General features: G+C 37.2%; 1 protein-coding gene across 29 annotated transcripts in view; it reads right to left on the bottom strand.

The window, feature by feature from the left end:
- Window positions 1-24,870, bottom strand: part of SLMAP (sarcolemma associated protein) — a 146,148-nt gene that overhangs the window by 40,113 nt on the left and 81,165 nt on the right. For 9 of the 29 annotated variants that reach the window (XM_056129917.1, XM_056129915.1, XM_056129933.1 and 6 more), the window contains exons 5-13: window positions 24,133-24,195; window positions 19,663-19,758; window positions 19,323-19,394; window positions 18,021-18,161; window positions 16,802-16,939; window positions 14,340-14,508; window positions 14,201-14,251; window positions 13,667-13,717; window positions 8,275-8,337 (exon numbers count right to left, since the gene is read on the bottom strand). In XM_056129917.1, coding sequence (XP_055985892.1) covers window positions 8,275-8,337; window positions 13,667-13,717; window positions 14,201-14,251; window positions 14,340-14,508; window positions 16,802-16,939; window positions 18,021-18,161; window positions 19,323-19,394; window positions 19,663-19,758; window positions 24,133-24,195 — 844 coding nt within the window. The remainder of the gene's footprint in view (window positions 1-8,274; window positions 8,338-13,666; window positions 13,718-14,200; window positions 14,252-14,339; window positions 14,509-16,801; window positions 16,940-18,020; window positions 18,162-19,322; window positions 19,395-19,662; window positions 19,759-24,132; window positions 24,196-24,870) is intronic. The other 20 variants (XM_056129935.1, XM_056129937.1, XM_056129936.1 and 17 more) reach the window with 6 other exon arrangements.

Genomic DNA, 24,870 nt, shown 5'->3' with positions numbered 1-24,870 from the left:
CTGCATCAGTTGTGACTATGATTCAAATTCTTTGCACCATAAAGGGTCCTCTGAGCCAGAGCAGAGAATCAGGAATAGACCCTGAGCACTAGGTGTGGCTCACTTCACCTTCCTCCACCACAAAAATGATTCTGATTTTCATTTAATTAGTCTACATCTTATTAGTACGACGCTGACACTACTCTCAGTCCTCCCTGAACAGTTCCTTTTAGTCACCAGAGAGAAGACATTTATTTGTGGGGTTAAAGTAAAAGAGTATAAAATTATTCCAAGACTATCTTGCATTTAGCCTCACCAAGCACACCTCCCTTGCCTGAGTGCTACTGAGGGCCTCTGATACATTGGTCATAGTTTTAATATTTTTTTTTTTTGAAAATTTCTTCTTCTGTCATCCCCAGCCTATCCTCTATGCAGGAATAACAGAATAGAAACCCAAACCTCTTACCCTTTTAAAATGTTTTACATATTCCAAAATTTTGTGCATATCCATTAATGTGCACACTAGTCTGCTATAGTTTCCACCCCCATTTTCTTTGTTCTTGTGAGCACGTCTTTATTATCTTTTATTGTAAATGGATCTGTTCACCATATTTAGTCACAAGTTACTGGAGCTGGAGACGTAATTACAGTGGGTAGGCCACCTGCATGCACTCACTACTTTCTAATAAATGACTAATTTATTAGCTGTCTCCTCAAAAGAATATAAACTCCAGAAGGCAAAGCTTTCTTAATTCTGATCATTTCTGTAACGTCTCCATTGGAGACTTTGTTGTTACTGTGTCTGGCATATCAAATACTCTCGATAAAGAGGGTTCTCTCCCTCTACTTTATACACTACTTTATATACTCTCGATATGCCAGACACAGTAACATCATTTCTGTACCTTCAACAAGCTAAAATAATGTCTGGTATATACATAGTGAATGCTCTAAACATATTTGCTAAATGAGTGGGTTATCTATTTTCAAAGGAATCGAACTTGGAAAAATTATCTGAATATTTTCTTCACTCTAAAAAATTAAGGATAAAGCACATATAAAAAATTCTGAAGAATAATCTATTGTTAAAAAATAACTAATGCTATTATCACTACTGAAATTTATGTTTTGGATCACACTGGTAGTTTTCTTTTGAAAATAAATACAATCGGCGGAACCAGAGAGATAGTACAGGAGTTAAGGTCTGATCCCTGGAATACATGGCCTCCTGAGGTGAGGTGAGGCCCTGGTGGTCCCTGGCACCCTCACAACTCCACAACCTTGGGACTTCACATTGAATCATATAAATATATTTACATATATACATATATTTACATATACACATATATGTACACATGCTTATATATATGTATATATATCTTAGCAGAGTCTCCTGTCCCCACGCCTGGCTGTCCTTGCCGGGGCCCCTTGGAGTGGGGCGGGTTGAGTTTCCCTCCCTGCCCCGAGCAGAGCTCAGGCAGCCGAAGACCTCCAGAACCAGGCACAACCATGGTGAGACCACTCTCCACACGCATGAAGGTACTGGCAGAGGAACAAAGGCATGCGGGTCCCGGGGCTGTTATCTCCAAGCCTGCTTGGATCGAGGGTGAGCATCCTCCACCCAGATCCTCCTCCATCTTCCAGTAGGCAGGGGTCACACCCACCAGCTGACCCCCAGCGCCGTGTAATCCCATCAATGGCCAAGACCCAGAGACTATAAAACCCAGCTCCCGGAAGCAACATATTATTTATCTCATTCTTACTTTGGACAACCTGGCAGGCTACCGAATGTAACCTGCCCACATAGCAGAGTCTGGCAAACTCCCCATGGCGTACCCAATATGCCAAATACCAGTAACAATGATGGGTCTCATTCTCCTAACTCTGAAAGAGCCTTGAATATGGCACTTTTTAAAATCTCAGGGCTAGGACAAAGGAGATGTTACTGGTGCCTGCTTGAGGCAATTGACGAACAACAGGATGATCGTGATCATGATTACTTAGCACAGCCTGTAGCACTGTCCTCCCATTATTCACCAATTTGCTCAAGCAGGCACCAGAAACATCTCCATTGTGAGACTTGTTATCATTTTTGGCATATCAAATACATCATGGGGAGCTTGCCAGGCTCTGCCATGTGGGCGGGATACTCTCGGTAGCTTGCTGGGCTCTCTGAAAGGGACGGAGGCATTGAACCTGGGTCAGCCACATGCAAGGCAAATGCCCTACCTGCTGTGCCATCGCTCCAGCATAATCAATATAACATACTAATATTTTTCCTATGTCAACTTACCCTGTTTATTAATCTTTTATATGTAACTGACATAACATGGTATAGTAGTGTTATTGCTTATATTTTTGGTGTACAAAGTTACTGCACCTCACAGCAGGTAGGACGTTTGCCTTGCAAGCGGCCAACATGGCCGACCCCGGTTCGATTCCTCCACACCTCTTGGAAAGCCCGGCAAGCTACCGAGTGTATCTTGCCAACATGGCAAAGCCTGGCAAGCTACCCGTGACGTATTCAATATGCCAAACACAGTAACAGTGAGTCTCAATGGAGACATTACTGAGCCCACTCGAGCAATCCATGAACACGGGAGGACAGTGCTACAGTGCTACTACTACCCTAGTGCCAAAGACCCTCCATTACTTACTGTCCTTATGTCACTTCTAGTATAGCTCTTTCTCTCTTCCCCATCCCAAGCCCCTCTTCCCATCACTTGGTATCTTCAGTTATGAAGTCAAAATCTCAGGGTTTATTTTCACTGGATACTGTCCCTTTCCTTTCAGTGCAGAAATGAATCTTTTAAGAAGAGAAAAGATCTATACACCAAAACATGGTTAGCATGAATTTAAGATTATCTGCCTTCAAATTAAAATTAACAATATTAGGGTTGGAGAGATAGTACAGCAGGTCAGGAGCTTGCCTTGCATGCAGCTAACCCAGGTTCAATCCCCAGCATCCCATATGGTCTCCCAAGCACTGTGTGAGGGCTAGAAAGCCAAATCTTATGTGTGTTACTCCCCAAAAAGTACTGTGACAGGGGCAGGGATGACAATACAATGAGTAGGATGCTTGCCTTACTTGTACCCAACCCAGATCCCCAGCATCCCATATCGTGCCCCTAGTACCACCACGAGTGAGCCCTGAGTGCAGAGCCAGGAGTAATCCCTGAGCATTGCTGGGTGTGCTCCCAAAACAAACAAACAAAAAATTAGTAATATCTGGTTTAAATTCAAGCTTTCCTATAGTGTAGACATACACCACATCAGGTGTTTTCTATTCTCCGTCAAAAACAATCTTTGAGAATGTTAAAGTTTTAAAAATCAAAACAGGAAAAAAAAAGTCTGTTTTAAGCAGAACATGTAAGATTTTGAGATTGTTCAGAGAGACTAATTCCTAAGAATGGTGAAAATAAACAGTTACAAGAACAACACTGATTCAGTGTATTAGTCCAAATAAGGACATTTTCATGAGAGCAAAGCCCTAGGAGGAAGGAGGAGGGAATAAAAGAGACATACACAGAGAGTGGCTGTAACTTTTAAATGGGAGCGAGGAGCAGAGAGGAGCAGAAAGAGTTTTTTTTTTTTTTTTGTCTTGGGGACCACACTTTGGACTACTAGGGGTTGCTCCAGGTAGTGCGGGGGCAACCACATGGAGCTAAGGATTGAACCCAGGCTTCCTACGTGCAAAGCACGTCTCAGCCCTTAGCGCTCTCTAGTTCAATAATATTTTTCTTTGCACTTTACTTTAGGGGGCAATAAGACATAAAACAATGAGATAATTAAACGTTTGCCTAATAATTCAAACCACTGTCTCGAAGCTAGAGCGACAGGTAGTACACGGGTGCAGTATGGGTAGGTGGCTGACCTGGGTTGAATCCCCAGCATCCCATATGGTTCCCCCAGCACTTACGCAGGAGTAATTCCTAAGTGCAGAAACTCCTGGGCATTGCCAGGTGTGCACTCCTACTACCCACACCACCCCCCCCCCCCCAACACACACACAAATTAAAAACAAACCACTCTCTCACAGGATGCATGGATTAAGGTTAGTTAGAATACAAACAAAGAAATGCTCTATTTCAGGGCATAGTTAACTGCACAAAGAGAGAGATGTACTGGGAGAGGGAACATTTTAGCTTTACAAAGCAGGCTTCAGAGCAAAGTTCCTCTAGGACTCAGAGTGATGCCTCTGCCCCCACTTGGACAAACAGTAGCAAGAGAAATCAAAGAGACAGACAACAGTTCAGAAAAGGCTGTTCTCATTGAACGATTCCCACCACACGACAGCTGGCCTCCTTCAACTTTAAAACTTTATCTTTCCAGGGAATAGAGTGATAGTACAGTACATAGGATGCTTGCCTTGCATGCAAACAACCTGGGTTCAATCCCTGGCTTTTCACATGGTTCCCTAAATATCACCAGTAGTTAATTCCTGAGTACAGAGGTGGGAGTAACCCTTAAGCATCACCAGTGGGTAACTCCCCCCCAAAAAACAACAAAGATTTCATTTTTCCAATGAGCATGTAATTAGGTGACAGAGTTTATGAAATGTGCACAAAACTGATTTACAGATCTAGAACAATTCAGAATGCATCTTTAGTAGAACACAAAGTCTCCTAAGTTTATATGATGTGTTGTAAGTTTGTAAGGTAAACCTTGCAAGGAACACTAAATGTGAAGTTTTGCTGAAATCAAACTTCATGCCTGACTCTCTGATGAGGAAAATGCGGCTAGAGCAATTTTTTGGTAAGTCTTGTTAACTGTAGATTCTTATGCTATATTTTTATACTATAAAGAAATCTTACTTCATGGTTCTAAATTATACAAAGATTATACTGAAATTTGCTCAACAACCAATCTTTTTTTTTTTTGGACACACCCAATAGTGCTCAGAGTTTACTCCTGGCTTGACTCTCATGGATCATTACTTGCAGGTCTCTGAGGGTCAACCTGGGTGCTGCAGATTGAGCCCAGGTCGACTGCTACAAGGAAAGTGGCCTACTTGCTGTACTAACTCTCTGGCTCCTCAATAGTTAATTTTATTGCCTGCATGAAAAGTGTGATTACAATAGCATACTTCCCAGTTTGTTTTATTATTTTTTTAAATAGTTAAAAGAATTAAAACAGAGTCATAAAAAAAAAGAAAAGAATTTCAAAGTTTTTCCCTAAAAGAATTAAGAGATACAATCTGCTTTACAACAGAAAGAAAAACAAACTGAAATATGGTCCCATTAATTAAATTTCCTCAAAATTGCAAGTGGAGAGCTGACAACCAAATTATTATCTTATTAATTTTGCCAAAATACTAATGACAGACAAGAAGTATTTATGGAAGTGAATTAAGAGTTTTCTAATTTTTAAAGCATAAAGTAAGTTTATGCTACACATACAATAAAAAAATGAAAGCAAAATACATCCTAACATTTTCTGAAATAGCTCAGGTACAAAATCCTACTAGTAACGGTTTGTAAACCACGATGCCAGACATTAAAAATAAAAAACATAAAAAACAAGAAACCAAAACTAAGGGCCAGGATGCAGTTTAGTAGTACAGTGCAGATCCAGGTTCAAACCCCAGTACTGCAAAAAAAGATAAAAATATACAAGGAGCTGCAGCTAAATATTTCATATATTTTATAGTATTTAGAAATGATTTTTACAAATTTTAACTTGGTAAAAGAGTTTTTTGAAATTCTGTGTTTATTTCTTTGAGCCCAAAAATATAAATCCCCAAAGTTCAAAATAAAAATAACATAAAATTGATCACATGAAATAAAAAACTTTCTCTTACAAATTTACATTTTATATTATTTATTCTACATTAAGTTGGTTTCAGTGGGTACCAATTATTTTGCAACAAATGCCTGTGAAAATTTCTTGTAATTGTGAGATCTAATAATCAGAAGATAACAAAGATATATTAAACTTATGCTTATTAAAAAGTTATTTAAGGACAAAGAAATATATTTACTACATAATTTGCCTCAAAGTATGACTAAGCTTATATTAACTATCAGAGTTCTTAAAATGGACAGAAATAGAAATTCTCTAAAAATAAAATCCCAAATTTCCTAATAGTATTTATAAGGAATATAAGATTTTACTTTCTGTGTTTCTGTTTGCTACAGACACCCCTAAGGCTTCTGAGATCGTGGACGTACACTGGAGTAGCACAAACAAACGCATATCCACAAAATAAATTCCTGAGCACTAAAAACTTTGGGAAAAAAGTTTTTTTTCAAAAAAAATAAAAAAAGAGAGAGCAGGAGAAAAATGCTCTATAAAGTTTTTTTTTTTAATTTTTATTAGTGGAACACCATGAGGTACAGTTGTAGACCTACAAATTTTTGTGCTTGGGTTTCAGTTATACAATGATTGAGTACCCATCCCTCCACCAGTGCCCATTCTCCACCACCACTGATCCCAGTACCCCTCTCACCCCCCATCCCCCCATCCCACCCTGCCTCTGTGGCAGGGCATTCCCTTTTATTCTTTCTCTCCTTTTGGGTGCTGTGGTTTGCAAAAGTGGCATTGAGTGGGAATCATGTTTGGTCTATAGTCTACTTTCAGCATGCATCTCGCATCCTGGGAGGATCATCCCAACACCCTTTATTTGGTGCTCCCTTCTCTATCTGAGCTGCCTTTTCCCCCAGCGTGTGAGGCTGGGCTCCAAGCCATGGAGCAAAATTCCTGGTACTAATCTCGGCCACTCTTGGGTGTTAGTCTCCTATTTTGTTACTTTATGTTCCCCAGATGAATGCAATCTTTCTATGTCCATCCCTCTCTTTCTGTCTCATTCCGCTTAACATGATACTTTCCATGTAGTACCACTTGTATGTAAATTTCATAACTTCATCTTTTCTAACAGCTACATAGTACTCCATTGTGTAAATGTACCAAAGTTTCTTTAACCAGTCATCTGTTCTCAGGCACTCAGGTTTTTTCCAGATTCTGGCTATTGTAAAGAGTGCTGCAATGAACAAACAAGTGCAGATGTCACTTCGACTATATCTATAAATTTTTTTAATGATAGGAAAGGCATAGATCTCTTCAATAAACTTTCTTTACACATAGCCACCACTATCACTGATAAGACCAAGACAGTGTCACATACTTGTGACTTACAGACAGGGAGTTATGTGGTTTTCAAGTAAGTCATGATACTTTTGCTCAGAATTCAGAAGAGATCTAAATCACCTCAAGACCAAACTACAAGGCCAGAGATGCTGCTCAGAGGTAGGCAGAGCATTTGCCACGACTGTATGAAGACTTGGGTTCAGTTGCTAAAACAGGACAAACAACAACAACAACAACAAAAACAACCAAACTATCTATCTTTAAAATAATATTGGGGGGCCGAATAGGTACTACAAGGGTTAGGGTACATACTTTGTATGAGGTCCACCCTGGTATGATGCCCAGTCCCTAATAGTGAGTCACCAGTCTAGTTGGCCAAGAAACACCAGGAAGGGCCTTGGGTCTCCTCTCCTAAGCAATGCTTAGGGAGTCTCCCTCGTTCTCAAAATAAAAACACACTTTAAAAAAAAAAATATATATATATTCTTAGGACCAGGAATGTGGCTTAGTGGTACAGTACATGTGTCACATGTGTGAATCTCTAGGTTCAATACACCACAAAAATATTAGGAGGGGAGGAAAGGAGAGGTGAGGAGAGAGGGGGAGGGGAAGGAAGGAAGGAAGGAAGGAAGGAAGGAAGGAAGGAAGGAAGGAAGGGAGAGAGGGAGGGAGGGAAGGAGGAAGGGCAAGGAAAGGAGAGAGGTGGGCAGGCAGACATTATTAAAGACAGCTGTAGTTGATGTCAGTGTGGGACAACCTATGGTATGTCCCTAGACAGCTCCAGCTACCCTATGGACCATCTTCAGTTCTTAGTGCCCAAACTAACTGCTTTTGTAGCTTTACTTTATCACTTAAGAAACTTAATAAAGAAATGCAAATAATAATACACTAATAATATCACTACTTAAATACCTACACAGAAAAATTGGCTTTTTATTCTGTTCCTTGCCCAAAAATGATTTTTAATTAACAAACACAAAATATTTTTTTGGTGGGAATAAAGAAATGCTCACTTTCTTTGGTGAAGGGAAATGCAACAAAATTTCTCAAAAGAGATAGAGAAACAATGTGAAATGCATACCACTGTCCAAAAGATGGACCTTTTCTGAACTTTGACTATCAACAAACAAAGAGCTCTTTATTTTCTCTCTTTCACTTTACTTTAGTCCGTCTTCATTGAAAGCAATGTGAAAAATACTCTGTACTCACTCTGGCATTCTATGAACTGATGGATAAAAGTGCAGTCCCCTCCACTCTTTGAAAGCAAGTGCTCTAATAAAGAAAGAAACACCTTTAAGGATATAGTTTGTTGCTGTTTTGGAAAACCAACAGCATAGGTAGGGAAATGTATTACCATGACTAATTCTGAATAAAATTAATAAAATCTAATATGTTTTAATATTAACAAGCATAATTTTGTGTTAAAGTTACAGGACTGAAAATTGAAACTACATAATCATTCATTTCTATCCTAAATGATTAGCTTTTAAAGGTGCAGTTTCTATCCAAAGAGCTCAAGAAAATCAAAGGCTTTTATTGCTTTAAAAAAATTTATCCACTTTTAAGATATACTTTTTTTGTAAGAGCTTAAGAAGTACCTATAAATAAGTTAAAATTTATATGTATTTATTCTTATTGAATTAATTTTCAAATGGCTGCTCTCAAGTAATACCTCTTCAAAGCTATTCATCTCAGTTAAGAGGCAAAAGTAATACTTTAGTACCATAAAATAATCTTAAAATTAACTATTGGATGTTTCTTTAAAATGCTTGCACTTTCATTTCACAAAGTATTCTGTTGTAAGCACTAGTCTGTACTTTACATTACATTATTTATCTCTGTGCCCACATAATTAAAAACAATGACTACATATTTTAAAATATGAGCTTGGTAATGGTTCTGACTGGCTCACATGTGTTTTTTTTCCCCCTCAAAAAATAGAGAGAATAAAACTCTAACAGTGGTTTAATAAAAAGTTCACTCTTAACTTATGATAACCTTTACTCTGAATCAGAATTAAGGCCTGAATATGTGTAACATCCTCTGCCTCCTCAAGCTTATATATATATATATACACACACACGCATTATTATATATAATAATATATAAAATTCCATATTATATGTATGTGTGTGTATATATGCATACATATATGCAGCTTTCAAAACTACTAGATTTTGCAAGTTCAAGTATTAAGAATGTATTCTAGCTGCTGGGGAACAGCTCAGAAGGCTGGAGTGCATATTTAGCAACCTAAAGATCCAGATTCGATCCCCAGCACCACAGGTTTCTCTTGCACAGATAGGAGTGAGCTTGACCAGAGCCAGAAGTAGCCCATGAGAACCAAATGTATGGCTCACAAAGCAAACCAATTCTAATACAACTCTCTGAAAGGATTGAAAGCACTTTAACATTTCAGAAAGGACTTGGGTTAGCATCAGTCTGGCTTTAAGAGTGTCTTCTTCATCTCAACCCACCTCACTCCTCTCATCATCTCAACTTTGCTTGAAAGGTAGGTAGCACCTACGGTCCTCACTCACTGACCTTTCCCGATACCCTCACTGATAGCCTTCTGTACTTTCATACTCAAAGCTATCATTTTCCTTTACATGCTGTATGCACCCAGTCTACTGTCATCATCAGTTTTATACAAAAACTCAAGGGGAAAGAGTGATAACACTCATATTTTAGAAAAACAAATTCATTGCATAATTAGAATATTACAAAGTGATACAATATATCCCCACAAAAAATTAACTACAACATAAATTTAAAATTTAAAAATTAAATAGGAATTTTCAATTGGAGTCAAGATATCCAAATTCAGTACTAACTGGCAAGAAAAAACTATTTTGTTTCACATATATCCTTTCTAAGTTATGGTATTTTCAGAACTCAAAGAGGGACAAAGAAATAACTAAACACATACTAAACATATGCTGCACATGCAGGAGGACCCAGTTTTAATCCTGAAACTTTAAATGGTCCCTCAATCATCACCAGGAGTGACTCCTGAGCACTGAACTGGGAATCACCTTGAGCATCTCCAGGTGTGAAATCTCCAAAACCAAAACCATAAAACAACAGAACTCAAACTATATGATATTACTGTTAAATATAAAAACTATTTTTGAAATCAAGTATTTACCTAAGAACCTCGTATAATTTATTTAAAATCAAATTTCAAACATCATAGGACTGTAGATGACATTTATTAATTCAGAATGTCCCACCAACACTTAGCAAGCCACAAGATACACACTTATCTATTCTGATTTTAATATCTTAACTTTTTATTATTTACTATTCTAGTTTAGAATCAATAAAAGATTAATAAAGAGACCCACCTACCCACCTGCACACCTATAACTTCCCCCAAAGAAACATAACTATATAAAACATAGTTATGTTCTGTAAATAAAACATAACTTGTTTAGATTTTTTTCCTATAGATTTTAATTTTCTATACCTATGCAGTTGAATGTAATGGTCACTTCCATGGTGTAGCTACTAAGCGCTTTAAAAAGTGCAAAGTCTGATTTGAGATGTGCTGTAAGTATAAAATATACAATGATTTCAAAAAGATTTAGTAAGGAAAAGAGGAGTGTGAAATATTATTATATTCTACAGACTAAAATTAAAATTATTTTGGATATAACAGATTTAATATATTTTAAGTATACTGTTAAAATACTAGAATTTTATCTATTTATTTTTGGGGATAGAGAAGTTATTTTTTTGGCCACATGTGAGGTGTTCAGGGGTTAGACCCAAAACTGCTCAGGGTTTGTTTTGGGCAGTACTCAGGGGACTGACCATGAGGTGCTGGGATTTGAGCCTGGGCCTCCCTCATACAAAGATTCACACTCGTCCTTTGAGTTCTTTCCCCAGCCCTCACTTCATAATTTTAATGTGGTAACTAAAAATTTTTAATAATATATGTCACTGTCACTGTACTCCTGTTGTTCATCGATTTGCTCGAGTGGGCCCAGTAACGTCTCCATTGTGAGATTTGGTTGTTACTGTGTCTGGCATATCGAATACGTCACGGGGAGCTTGCCAGGCTCTGCCGTGCGGGCGAGATACTCTTGGTAGCTTGCCGGGCTCTCTGAGAGGGGCGGAGGAATCGAACTCGGGTTGACCTTGTTGGCTGCGTGCAAAGCAAACGCCCTACCCGCTGTGCTATCGCTCCAGCCCAAAAATATATGTAGCTTCGTAATATTTCTAGAAGACAGTGGTTTTTTAGTCCCTCCAAGATAATAGTCGTACTATGCTTATATGGATAACAGTAAAAAACTTATAAGGCAAAGTGTGTTTATAGCAGCTACTTTGAATTTAAGTAATTTCAAAAATGAGATTTACTTGGAAAGTATTATTAATCCTAATAATCTTATTAAAATGTTTAGACATTTTTAAGTAGTCTTTTACAACTGTACTTGGCTCTCTCATCACTAATTTTATTTAAACTGTATAGGATAGCACATTGTAGCTACAGGCGTTTATAACCTTAGAATACTGAATTAAAAAAATTATATCACAAGTGACTCAAATTCATCTTATTCCAAAATTTATTCGAGAATTTGGTGTAATGAAGCTTTTATATATAGTGAGGTATATTTCTACTCGGTTTCCTTAAATATTTTCTCTCAGTCCCTTTCACCCTATTTATCACCAATAATAATACAAATACATCAATTAGCGAATGAAAAATATAATTTAGAGCAAATAAAACCTTCAAGTACCCAAAATATCTTTAGTCTTAAATCAAGGAATTGTCTATTTTTACTTAAAACAACTGAGATTGGCAAAATAATTTAAGTAATTACTTGACAATTCTAAACAGTAAAGGATGGTTCATTATATAGAACTAATTCAATGTATATTACTAACTGATTGTATTTAACATTTTACTCTTAACTGAAAGAACAGAATGTTCCATGCTTCAGTTAACACACTACTAATAAAAATATGCACAATCAAGAGGAAAAAAGTGTACGTTTCAAGGAAAAGGAAGACAGAATAGTCACAACAGAAAATGCACATTCATTTAAGGATGAAAGGTTTTTATGAGAAGATGACTAAGTCATTTTATAAGCTTGCTAAATTCGTAATTTTGGTGTAATGAATATAAACCACACCTTTAAAAATTCTCAAACTGAAACATAATCAAATCAGAGTTTCAAAATGTCAATCTATCTTACCAAAAAAAAAAAAAACAGTGACTAAAGAAAGCTTTAAAACTTTAGAATATGCATTGTTACGTCTTTACTTTGCAGCACAAATATATATGATTACCTAAGTATAGCTTGCCGGTCTTCATGTAAAAGCAAACCCAAGCAAACCAAACAGAAGAGCTCTTTCTAACATTGTCAGTTTTTTTGTTGCCTCAAGGGTATAATGATATCCCCTAATATGTGGGGGAAAAATAGTTACAATGAAGTTCTGATTTTCAACCTTGACATCCTCCACTAAGTTTGGTTTAAAAACTGAAAAAATTGAAGTGAAAGACACACACTTTGATAAACACACAAAAAAGTTTCATTTATTTGGACTCCCAAGAATCTAATGCAGGATCTGGAATATAGTTGGCACTTAAATGTGTGTTGTGTGTGTGTGTGTGTGTGTGTGTGTGTGTGTATGTGTGTTAGCCCAGGAGTAACCCCTGAGTATTGCTGGGTGTGGCTCCAAAACAAAACAACAAAAAAGTATCAGATACTGCAGTAGGAAAAACAATAGTGGAAACATATTTTAGGAAAGAGATAATCCAAGATATCCAGTAAAAGAGTCATAGTATTATGGAATCATAAATGATTTTTCAGATGACAGAAATGACTGATTCCATTTTCTCTAACTGATGAAACAGACAGAGAAAGAAGTTTCTGAGACACATTCAAGGGCTCTGAGGGCTACTGAATAAATTCTTGATGGGAAGGGACACGGTATAAACATTAAACATGGGAATCAATTATACCCATAAAGTAACACCTGATGAAAGAAAATGGTATAGTCTGGCCCCCTGATCCACACCCCTTGCTGGGGATCACAAACAGTGGGGGCTGTGAGGATAACTGAGGACGTATCGTGGTACCAGGGTCTCACACTTGTCCTATTATACTTTTTAAACTACTGATTCATCTCTCAGGCCATTCGAATCACTAGAGATGCAAAATAGCAGATGTGTGAGCTGTGCAAATCACATTGGCCCATGCAGATTCAAATCAGAGTCTGAACTTGTGGTCTTAGGCCTGTTAGACATGTGCTTTAAGCCACTTAAATAATCATCTTGGGGGTCCCCAGAACTACATTCTTTGAAAAATGCAGTGGACAAACAAGAAGTCAATGTAAAGTTAAACTTATTACTTTCTTATTACTTGATTAATTATAGTTTCCATATAACAAGGGATATCTAACCATCAATCACAGAACTAAGAGTTGCAAAATATTGGGAACTTATTTTAAAAGAGAATTCAATGGTCTTTAAAAAAGAATTCAATGGTCTGTGAACTGTATGATTTTCATTCCAAACACTTAAAACCCTTTCTGTGCTGCTTAAACAGTAAAAGGGAATTATGAAAGAAAAATATTTAAGATTTTACACTACCTTTTTCTGTGCTCCCATTTATTTTAGGTAAGAAGTCATCAACTTGTATCCCTAGGATTAAGACAGTGTATCATTGCCTGAACAAAGAAAGTGTTACTCCAAAAATGGTCTCAAGTGTAACCATGGTATTTTATATCCTAATTTCACTAAAACTTTTAACTTATTTTTACACAAAAGGTTTAACTTGCCATTGTCTATCAACTCAGAGAAAAGACCACAAGTAAAACAGTAGCATTCCAGTAAACCTCAAAAGAAAACAGATCCTGCTGTGCATGTATTTTTCTTATGTCAACTGTCTCTAGTAGGCTGTCTTAGATGCAGAAATTTCATTAGTTCCAAGAACTAAACAATGGTGCCCACTAGTGGCAATCAAGTATATAGTTAAAGAAAATTTTTTGGATTTATGTACTTTAAGCTAAATACCATAATACATAAAATATGTGTTACAAAGAATAAGCACCCGCGTAAAATTGTAAATGCCAAGTATTTAATGATAAAATTCAGCTTTAAAACAAAAAATTTGATGACACCTACCTAAGCTGCTGCATTCTTTAAGAGTTTTCTCCTGAAGATGTTCTAACCGTACTGTAAATAAAAGTCCAAGAAAAAGATATTTCACAGATAAAAAGAAAAAAAAATTAAATCAAATCAATTCCTGGATAAGCTCACTTACCTTGTAAAGCGGTTAGCCGTTCATTGGTGAAGTCATTATCAGCTTGCAAAGCTTCAATTTTTGCCTGGAGCTCCTGCTCTTTCTCTTCCATTTCATCTATCTTATGTTGTAATTCCTTTTTCTCAGCTTGCCCCTTTTGCTGGATTTCTTCTTGTTTTCCCTCTGCTACCTGTTTTTTTAAAAAAAAAAAACAAGGAAAAGAAAGTTCAGTTACTCAATAAAACCTGGCCTTATTCATAAAACCAGCCTGCTTTTATGCACATAAACCTCCAATGAAAATATTCAATACTGCAGAACTATTTATGAATGTCAAAATGATGCAAGGTGATCTGCATTGGATCGTCCAGCCATAGTACCCAGGAGAGGAAAACTGGAGCATGCAAGGCAAGCAGACTCAATAGTCTAAAAGAGGTAGAAAATGTCAACTTCACATGTTTTCCCTTCCCTCTCCCTCTGCTGATGCTTCAGTGAGCAGAGATCAAACACATGCCCAGTTGATGTTGCTCACACATTTAGCTGTGCTGTAGTGCTCACTAGGGGTCGCTATGGTTCTCACATACATACTCAAACAGCAAGCCCGTTACTTGCATAGTCCCACACGCCTTGCAGCACTGCAGCTAGAAATCCGTTGCAGTGCCGGGAATCGAAGAGAAAAGAGCAGCCAGTCCATGCCCTGTACATGTGGGCAGTACTGGAGTTTGTACCCACAGCCTTAAGTTTTTAAGGTACACACTTCGATTTCCAACCCATTTCTCTCCCAGCACCTAACCTGTATAAAGGCTGGTCTTGTTAAAAAGTTGTTATTGAAAAGTGTCTACTGACTTATTCCTTTAGTGAACTACAATTTGTTTAAAGCTTCAGAATAACAGGGCTGAAATGACAGTACAGCAGGTAGGTTGCTTTCCTTGCACAGGGCTGGGCCCAGCTTTGATCCCCAGCACCACATATGCCCAAGCCCAGAAGTGATCCCTGAGCACAGGACCAGGAGTAAGCCTGAGCCTGGTAAGCTGTGTCTCAAAAACAAAACCAATAACATAAAACTTCAGCTATGGCTAGTACATGCTTTTAGGTAGCCGAGTGCACGGTGGAAGCATGCTGGGCTCATAAAATTTCAGAATAAGTTACAACCTACTGAAATAACTTAGAACCTAATGAAGCAATAGTAATTTTAGAGAACTCTATTTCCTTCTCTTAAGATATCTAGTTTTAGTTGGGGGCAGGGAGTGAGATGGCTCAGTCGCAAAAGCACCTGCTTTTCCAGAATGCAGCCAAGATTTCAAAGGCTGTTGCTGGTGACCCACACGCACGGAGCACACTGCTGGCTGGGGAGCACTGCCTAAGATCCCCAATACAGCAAGTCACTTTCAGTTGCACTGTAACCCGGTGAATGAGAGTACACAAGTACGTGCCCCTGACCCCCAGCCCACTGAAAGCACTACAACTAGAGAGACGTGCAAGCACTGCGACCAGGAGTGTGTGACTTTCCAATGAGTACACAGGCAACCTCCTGGCAAACATTACAACCAGAATGTGTATAAGCACAATTAAATAACATGACCCTAAGACCATATGCAATCACTGTAACTAAAAGTGGGTGATGCCCAGCAAGTACCAAGGTTGAGCGTGTGAGCACTGTAACTTGAAATGTGACCACTACCAGCACCACAATTAAACATAAAAGCACCACAACCAAGCAGTGTCCAACACTGGACCTTCATTATACAGAATGAACATAGGAGGGGGAGGGAGGGAGGGAGAAAAATGAATAAATTTAGAGAAAAATTTTTTTGTAGTTTAATCAACACATGGAGATATGCTCCATTCTTAGCTCTAGTATGAATCTTCTCGCTACTCAATTCTTGGTTTGAATTATGTCAAAATCAATCCTCACAACTCAAGTTACAACATTTTAAGAAGTGGTTAAATTATTTTAGTGTCAGGGAATCAAAGCTAGAGTATCACACTTGTGAGCATGCACTCTACCACTGAACCATACCACTGGTTCTCTAAGTTATAACATTTTTTTTTTTGGTCACACCCAGTGATGCTCAGGGGTTACTCCTAGCTCTGCACTCAGGAATTATCCCTGGTGGTGCTGAGAGGACCATATGGGATGCTGGGAATCAAACCCAGGTTGGCTGTGTGCAAGGTAAATAATAAGCATAATCAAGGTTTTAAAAATCGAGATGTCTTGGATTTTTCTAATTCTCATCTACTTTCTGTCATATTATAAGATGACTCTGTAAAGTACTATTTCCACCAGGTAAAATACACCAAGACTTTCAACTTTCTATGGCCATAAGCTATGAGCCAAATAAAAAATAAGCTATGAGCCTATTTTTACTACACGTTTCAATGATTACCAAAATTTACAACATCAACTCTTCAGCAATTCCTAACTTCTTAAGTTAAACAGTGTGCTAAGAACAATTCACAAACTTCTAACTTGAGAAAATTTATACCTTTAACTTATCAGATAAATCTTTGATCTCATTAACTGCTCCATTATATTTATTGGCTAGTTCTCTTAGTTCTTCCTGCGTCCGTTCATTCATTTCTTTCAGGTGGGTACATTCATCTTCAGTATTACTCAGGCTTCGCTGCAATTCAAATTTATAGGCAAGTGAGTTAGAATATATATACATTATAAATTCAATTTATAAAAAGTGTAACTCTATGGTCATTCATTCTAAATTAACATCTGCCTGGAATTTATGTTAAACTTAGTTAAATAACATAAGAACTTCAATTTGTTCCAGGTATATTCTAAAACAGAAAGTACAACTAAGCATTTTACAATTTTTTTTTTAAAAAAGGGGACAGGATGGCAGCTTGCATCAGAAAAGTGAATGGACCATGCGTTAAACTACGGCACCATGCCTCTCCGGGAGGGAAAGAGTGTTGCTCCCTTCCGCCTCCCTCCCCCCCGCCCCCCCACCAGCAAGGTGGCCACAGCCTCAGAGCGTATAAGAAAGCCAGGTATGAGATGGCGTTGACGGGGCAACTGCAATCTCATGGGAAGGGGGCGGTACCGGCTTGTCCTTCGTGCCCTACGGAGGTCATGAGTTGCCCCCCACAAGTGGCTCTCTGGCACAGTCGTAACACCAGACGCACAGAAACCAATCTCGTAATTATCTGGCTCTTTGCAGAAATCCAAAATCGCGAGGCTGCTCTTGCAGCCACGCGAGATTATATGATTCTCATAACCAGCTATAGAAAACAAAGTATTTCACAATGCCTTTTCAGCAATTCTGATTGTTTGGGGGGGGGGGGGGATTCTAATAATGGTGCATCTTTTGTCGAAATAATGAATGTAATCAATGTGGAGAATAGTTAAGTAGAAATCATCTGCCTCAGAGGCATTGGGAGGGGTGGGAGGGGGGTATATTGGGGTTCTTGGTGGTGAAAAATGAGTACTGGTGAAGGGAGAGGTGTTTGATCACTATGTGACCAAGACTTAAACCTGAAAGCTTAGTAACTTTTCCCACAGTGATTCAATAAATAAATATAAGAAGAAGAAAAAAAGGGGGGGGGACAGGAGTGACTGGAGCAATAGTATAGTGAGTAGAGTGCTTGCCTTGCATGTAGCTATTTAATAAAACACAAGTTTAAAATGTCCTGTAAGCCATTTTAGGCTAAAATATTTAAATTATACTATTTATTATTTTTAAACTGAAATACCTCAACTTCTGAAAGTTTTCTAACCACTTCAATTTTCTCCTGAAGAACCCGCCTCAGGGACTCTTTGGCTGTCGTCTCATAGTTGTGTTTGTCCTCCTGTAATGCTATTAGTTCCTTCCGTAAACTATCTTCTGTTTGACTCTAGGATAAAAAGATATTTATATAATAATAAAAAATTATAAATAAGGTTTCTTTTACCGTTTGAAATAATTATGGTGCTTTTTGAATCCCATATTAAGGTACCTCTAAAACCAAATGATATGAGCCTTTGTAGTTGAAAGTTGCAATAATAAATTACACATTCAAGACATACCAATTTATACTTTCAACAAAGAAAAAGCCAAAGGAAACAAAAATTTCTTTGAAATATACGGAACAAATTACTTTTTTTTGTTATGATAATACTTAAACTTATGGGCAAAAATAATCTCTAACCTTAAGAGGTCCAAGTATTTCAAATCAATGGTAAAAACAAAAGGAGTTAGAGAAGTGTGGAGAAAATGCTAGTTCTAGTTTTGAGACAGGAAAAATATAAAATAATTTTCTGAAACACTTTGTGTGATATGAACAGGAACTATCAAAGTCTGTTAAGGTTCTAGTGAAAGAAATAAGGCTTTGACCTGAAGAAGTTTCTCTGGTCCAGAGATGAATAATTTGATAATAAGAAAAACAAATAGAATGCATTTTGATAAGATGGGGGCTGGGGGACAATAAGTTCTTGATGGGTAAGATGAAATTAAAATAATTCTTTATTTTCAAATTTATAAAAAGGAAGAAAATCATATGGCCTACTTTTCCTAAGTAACCAAATGGCTTGTAAAAAGTGTTTTCTTTATAGAAGTAATTCAGCTAGTACATGAAGAATTACAATTATCATTGCTTTTCAATTCCTAACAATGGATCTAGGCAAGAATCATCACAATTACTAATCTCGCCATCTTCTCCCCTAACCATCAAAAGAAAACCATACATCACGGTGTTTCTTGGTAAAAAAAGTGTACATGAAATCCTAAAAAAATTAGGAAAATTTAATTCTGATCAATTCTCTAGATCACACTACCAATTTACAGTCGGGAAGAGGAAAAGGAAGAATGTACAAAAATGATAATCCAGGTAAAGGAAAATAACAGAGGACAAATAATGCCCAGTTTCTCCAACAATACCAAGTGATAAAATGGAGGAAAGGAGTTGTACAGGGTATTCACTTTACCATGGTGAAAATGCATACACTTTACAGCATACACCCAAAGCTACAGATAATGAAAACCCAAGCATTTTTACGTATTACAGATTAATACCTACTTTGGAACATGCCTGTAATTGGTTTCCCATAACTTCTAACCGTGATAAGAGTCTATCTTCATCTATTAAAGCCTGTTGAAGAAAAATTTAATATAAATAAAGTCCTGCAATAATTAAAACTTAAAAGGTTAAAAAGATTTCTACTACCAAAATAAGATGTATAAAATCATAAAACCAAATAAATTCTACTTTAAAATACTCAGTTTTCAATATTTATTCCTTGGGAAATAGCAGCTATAAAGTTTTAGTTTAAAAAAAGTTTTAGTTTTTAACTTATTTAATATCTAAAGAATATTAAATTATCCTTTAATGATTCTTAAATAAAAGACAACTGGAATACCTGCCAACTGGTATCTGAAGCCTCTTGGGTGATGGCGAGTAGCCGCTGAAGAGTGGCTAACTTTTGTTCCAACATTTGTTCCCGGTGTAAGGCCTCCTAATAGGTCATGAAAGAGAGTATAATAAACTTAATATGATTCCTTTGAAAAGCAAAATCACTTTTTAACACATGCTAGAAAACTTTCGTAGTATATCTCTTTATAGACAAATTTGATTAAGTTAAATTTGTACACTACATGGAGGTCACATCATTTTAGTCGCATTTGTTGAGCTGTTAGCCCTGCTGCTGGGGATACACTAGTTGCAACTTCCCCTGTAACAAAAAGCAAATTATTTGTTTTTATTTTCTTTTTCACAGTATATAGGATTTTAAAAATAAAACAAACTAAGAGTCTAAGACTCCAACAAATATTTCAGCCCTACTCCTACTCTCTCTTTCCCTTAAAAACAAATAAAACAGTACATATTTTAAAGGTGAGTGCAGGCCAGGAAGAAATCCTGAGGAAAGACAAATGTGGCCCCCAAGCAGAAACCAAACCAAAACAAAAACCACCTCAAATTTTATAACATATATAAATGTATAGGCATCCTGATTAACTCTGACTATATACCACTTAGAAGCAATTAAAGCAAAAATAAGAGATCATCAAATATGGGTACAATGTAATTAAGCGATCAACAAATTATACATCTATTCTACTCCAAAGGAATACTTTTATAAATCAAGAGCTAGGCAAGCAAACCCTTATATCTAAGTAACTTGTTAAACATTAATATATTTCCTTCACTGGAAATTAAAAAGGTGAAAATGCTCTTATGGCGTTCAAATGTTTTTTTTTATGCACCTTGAACTTTCGCTTTCTTTTTTCCTGTCATTATCCAAGGTAGAAACATTATCATTAATAATACTTCTAAACAATTTCAACAGAGTATAATACTTCAAACATAGTAGCTGAGGATTAAATTGCGTAGTCAACATTCTCCATATCATTAATAATTATTAGGAGAAATAGGTCTGGTTAGAGTTTTTTAGTAACTCTAGAAAGTAAAGATTAAGGAACCTAATAAAAAGTTATACGCCTCTGAATTCACATTAAGCTCAGGTTAAATTTAAGAAAGTTTACTCACCAAGTTTAAGTTTCTAGACTATTTCTAATGTCCAGGATATAACACTAATGCAGCAGTATTTTTTTTGTTTGTTTGGGTTTTTATGTTTGGGTTTTTTTAAGATTTTATTATTGAGTCACTGATGAATCTTTATAAAGCTGTTCATAATTAGGTTTAGTCAGGGAAAACAGGATCTAGGAGCATGTTTTATTTAAAAATAAAACCACCAAAACAACTGCTTACTTCCACTAGATGGTGTAATTTCACAAATGTTCCTTTTTAAAATTCAATTTCATTTAGAGTGTCTTAATTCCATGAACCACATTCTAACAGAAATCTAATCCAGGAATGGTCTTTTATTTTTATGGCAAGAAATGCATCCATTCCAACTTTTATTTAAATGCTTTACAATTTACATTATAATTTTATAAATTCAGAAATGTATACAGTATTAATTTTCTCTAAAAGAGAAAAAACAGTGAATGATTGTGCCTATTAAAAGAACTGACAAAGTTCAGCTGAAAAAAGTAGGGGGGAGGGGAGGCATTATATTGACGATCTGTATGACTAGTAACAATGGTGTTTTAATTACACTATTTTATTTATGGAAAAAGTCCAAACTACTAGCACAAAAATCCCAGTACAGAATGGCCCTCCCAAGCATCACCAGGATAGGAGACTCCTGAATGCATGCAGAGCAGACTTAGTCCCCAAGCACTACCAGATGGGGCTCAAAAACCAAACAAGGGCTGCAACCATATCCCATTGCCACCACCATGTAAGTTAGCTCATCTACCAGCCCTGTTCCAGAGACTCATAGTCGAATCTCGAAAGAGATCTACCAGCCACAAAAATTTCTTGGATACCCGGTCCCAACTAAGACCGGTGGGGTGATCTTGGAAGGGAAAAAGGCCAAGTTCCTACCCTACCAAGGCCCTGGCAGCTGCACTCACACACCAACAGCTGCCACCATGCCTCCGGCTGGACTACCCAATTAAATATTCTGAATTATCTGGAGTGGCCACCACATGACATCCCCGAATTCTACAGTAATAACACCCCGGAGGAGCACACAGAGTGGATGAAAATGCTATGCAGAAGCCAACTAAGTTCGATTAACAAAAACATTAACACAGAAGGCTCAACCAGCAACAACAGCTCAGTAAACCTTCAGACAGGGATTAATGTACCCATGGTGAGATACAATTTCCACAAATTTTCTTTTACTTAAGTATATTTTGATCATTCCATTATCCATTTTAGTGGTAATAAGCAATATAAAATAAATTATTGTGGGCAGGCTTAAGGTGTGGTTGAGAAAATGGAGACAATAGTGGAGGGAAGGTAACAGTGGTGGTGAGACTGTTCTTGGAATATTCAATGCCTGTAACAAATCATCATGAACAATTCTATAAACCATGGTGTTGAAATAGTGTGTGTGTGTGTGTGTGTGTGTGTGTGTGTGTGTGTGTATGAGACAGGCAGGTGAGGTGAAACACACCAATAATAGAATATATTCCCAAAACAGTATATAGAATTTTGGGAAATCATCAGACCTATATAAATGAGTTCCTTATTTTTCATGTGGGAATGGCATTTTGATTTGATTAAATTCACAGTTCCTCTACACACACTGAAAATAAAACAGATCAGATCAGGAAGATAGGTCTGAGCACATGCTTTGCTGGTGTGAGGATTAAATAAATCAATGGAGGTAAAGCTAGAACTAGACCAGGTGCTCTCTCTCTTTCTCTCCTTTTCTTTCTCTGTATATATATGTGTGTTTATGTATGTGTATATTTATACACATATGTATGTACGTGTGTGTACATATATATGTGTGTGTATATATATACATATATATATACACACACTTATTTACAGACATGCTCAGTTGTACTGAGGGCTGGAGCGATAGCACAGCGGTAGGGCGTTTGCCTTACAAGCGGCCAACATGGCCAACCCGAGTTCGATTCCTCCGCCCCTCTCAGAGAGCCCGGCAAGCTACTGAGAGTATCTCGCCCGCATGGCAAAGCCTGGCAAGCTACCCGTGACGTATTTGATATGCCAAACCCAGTAACAACAAGTCTCATGATAGAGACGTTACTGGTCCCGCTGGAGCAAATCGATGAACAATGGGAGGACCGTGAGTGAGGTCTTACTCCTGGCTCTGTGCTCAGGGGTCACTCCTGGCAATGCTCAGGGGACCATATGTGGTGACAGGAATTGAACCCAGGTTGGCCAAGTGCAAGGCAAGCTACTTACCAGCTATACTAACTTTCCAGCCTAAGCCTGGCATGTATTAAGTACAAGGTTACCTGTTAGTAACAGTATATTAAACAACTAAAATCTCTCCAGATTTAATTTTATTTAAACAGCATATATGGATAATAAACTATTTTAAAACTACCTCATTTTTGAAAAAAAAAAAAAGCTTCCCACAAAGAATCTACCTTACCATCTTTAGACTTAACTATAATTTTATTAATTCTTCATAAGACCTGTCCTATGTTTAATCCCTTTTACTTTGAAAATACTTCTGTATTTTTTTTTGTTTGTTTTTGGGCTACACCCTGGGATGCTCTGGGGTTACTTCTGTCTCTGCACTTAGGACTTACTACTGGTGGTACTCAGAAGACCAAATGGAATGCTGGGGAGCAAACCTGAACAGGCCATGCTCAAGGCAAGCACCTTACCCAATGTACTCTCTCTAGAGAGTATATATAAACCTCCTTATTTTATATTTTTAGCAAACAATATTTCTTTAGCCTATATTTGTGACCTAGCAAAATCAAATCGAAGTTGATTTTTTCAAAAACTTGGAAAGAGCACAACTATTTAGTTAAAAATCCATATTGACAAGGAGTATTTTTAAAAAATTTACAATGAGTAACAGACATGAAAATACTATATTATTATTTGTCAGCTAATAGGTGATATCAACTTAGTCACTGATTTCTTAAATAATGAAATCTCTCAATTTAAAATATTTCAACCATTTTTTTACAAATGCAACAAAATACTCAATCCATACACATGTAATGTGTCTTGGCAGTGACACTAAAATCATTTCTAGTTTTACAGATTTATAAAAATTTGTATATATTTATTCAAATTAAGGCACCATGATTTGTAAGTTATTTGCATTTGAGTTTCAGGCGTGCAATGTTTCAGTACCAGTCCCACCACCAGTGTCAACCAACCTCTCTCTACCAGTGTCCCCAAATTCCCTCCCTACCCCCCACCTCCAGCCGGCCTCCCCAACAGGAACATTTGTAAGTTTGGTTGTTATAGTCTTGATCTCATGCTTTCAATGTTCTAACTTTGTTTTTAGATATTAAAAATTTTCAAATTTTAGTTTTACCTGTAGATACTGAGAAAGCTGGAATAGTTCCTGAGAGTACATACTTGGAGTGTTAGCAGCAACCTAAAAACAAATGACAGAGTCAACAGATACATAAAATATTTATTGTAAGGACTGAATATAGAGTTCAGTGGTAAAATTCATACATGAGATCCTAGGTATATGTGCACACAAATATTGAGACCAAACCAAATCCTTGAAATACCAATTTTGATATACAAAACAAAATTATTTTTTAAATAAACTAGCTCCTTTCATTTTCCAAACATTTCTAGCTAGAATTTATACGTGGTATTATATTATGCTCACCAGTTTCGAATTTAAAAACAGGTATCGGTCGGTGAGATACTGCAAATGGAGAAGCATATACCTACTGCATGTGAGGCTCCAAACTCAATCCATAGCACTTTATGCCCACACTTGACCGCTGCCAGGTACCAGTTTACCCCTATTTTTTTTAATTAAGGGCAAGAGGTAGTTTAAGCAGTCATGCTGAGCATATGCAAGGTATCCGCTGAATCTCTAGGACCACCTGGCCACCCCACTGCATGACCCTGGTGGCCCCCCGCATCACACTGCCAGACCAGTCAGGCCTGCACTTACAGCTCAAGAACACAGGAGAGAGGCTAGACATGATTTACTAAGTCCAGTGCCAGAATCAATAAAAAGTGTTTCTCCTCCTCAACCCCAAATTATAGATAATTTTAGAGAATCAAAAATAGAACGGAAAGACAGGAA

Source organism: Sorex fumeus, unplaced genomic scaffold (assembly GCF_029834395.1).
Source record: "Sorex fumeus unplaced genomic scaffold, SorFum_2.1 ptg000072l, whole genome shotgun sequence".
Taxonomy (NCBI): Eukaryota; Metazoa; Chordata; class Mammalia; order Eulipotyphla; family Soricidae; genus Sorex; species Sorex fumeus.
The sequence above is the reverse complement of the archived record's forward strand: the minus strand, read 5'-3'. Positions and strand labels throughout refer to the sequence as shown.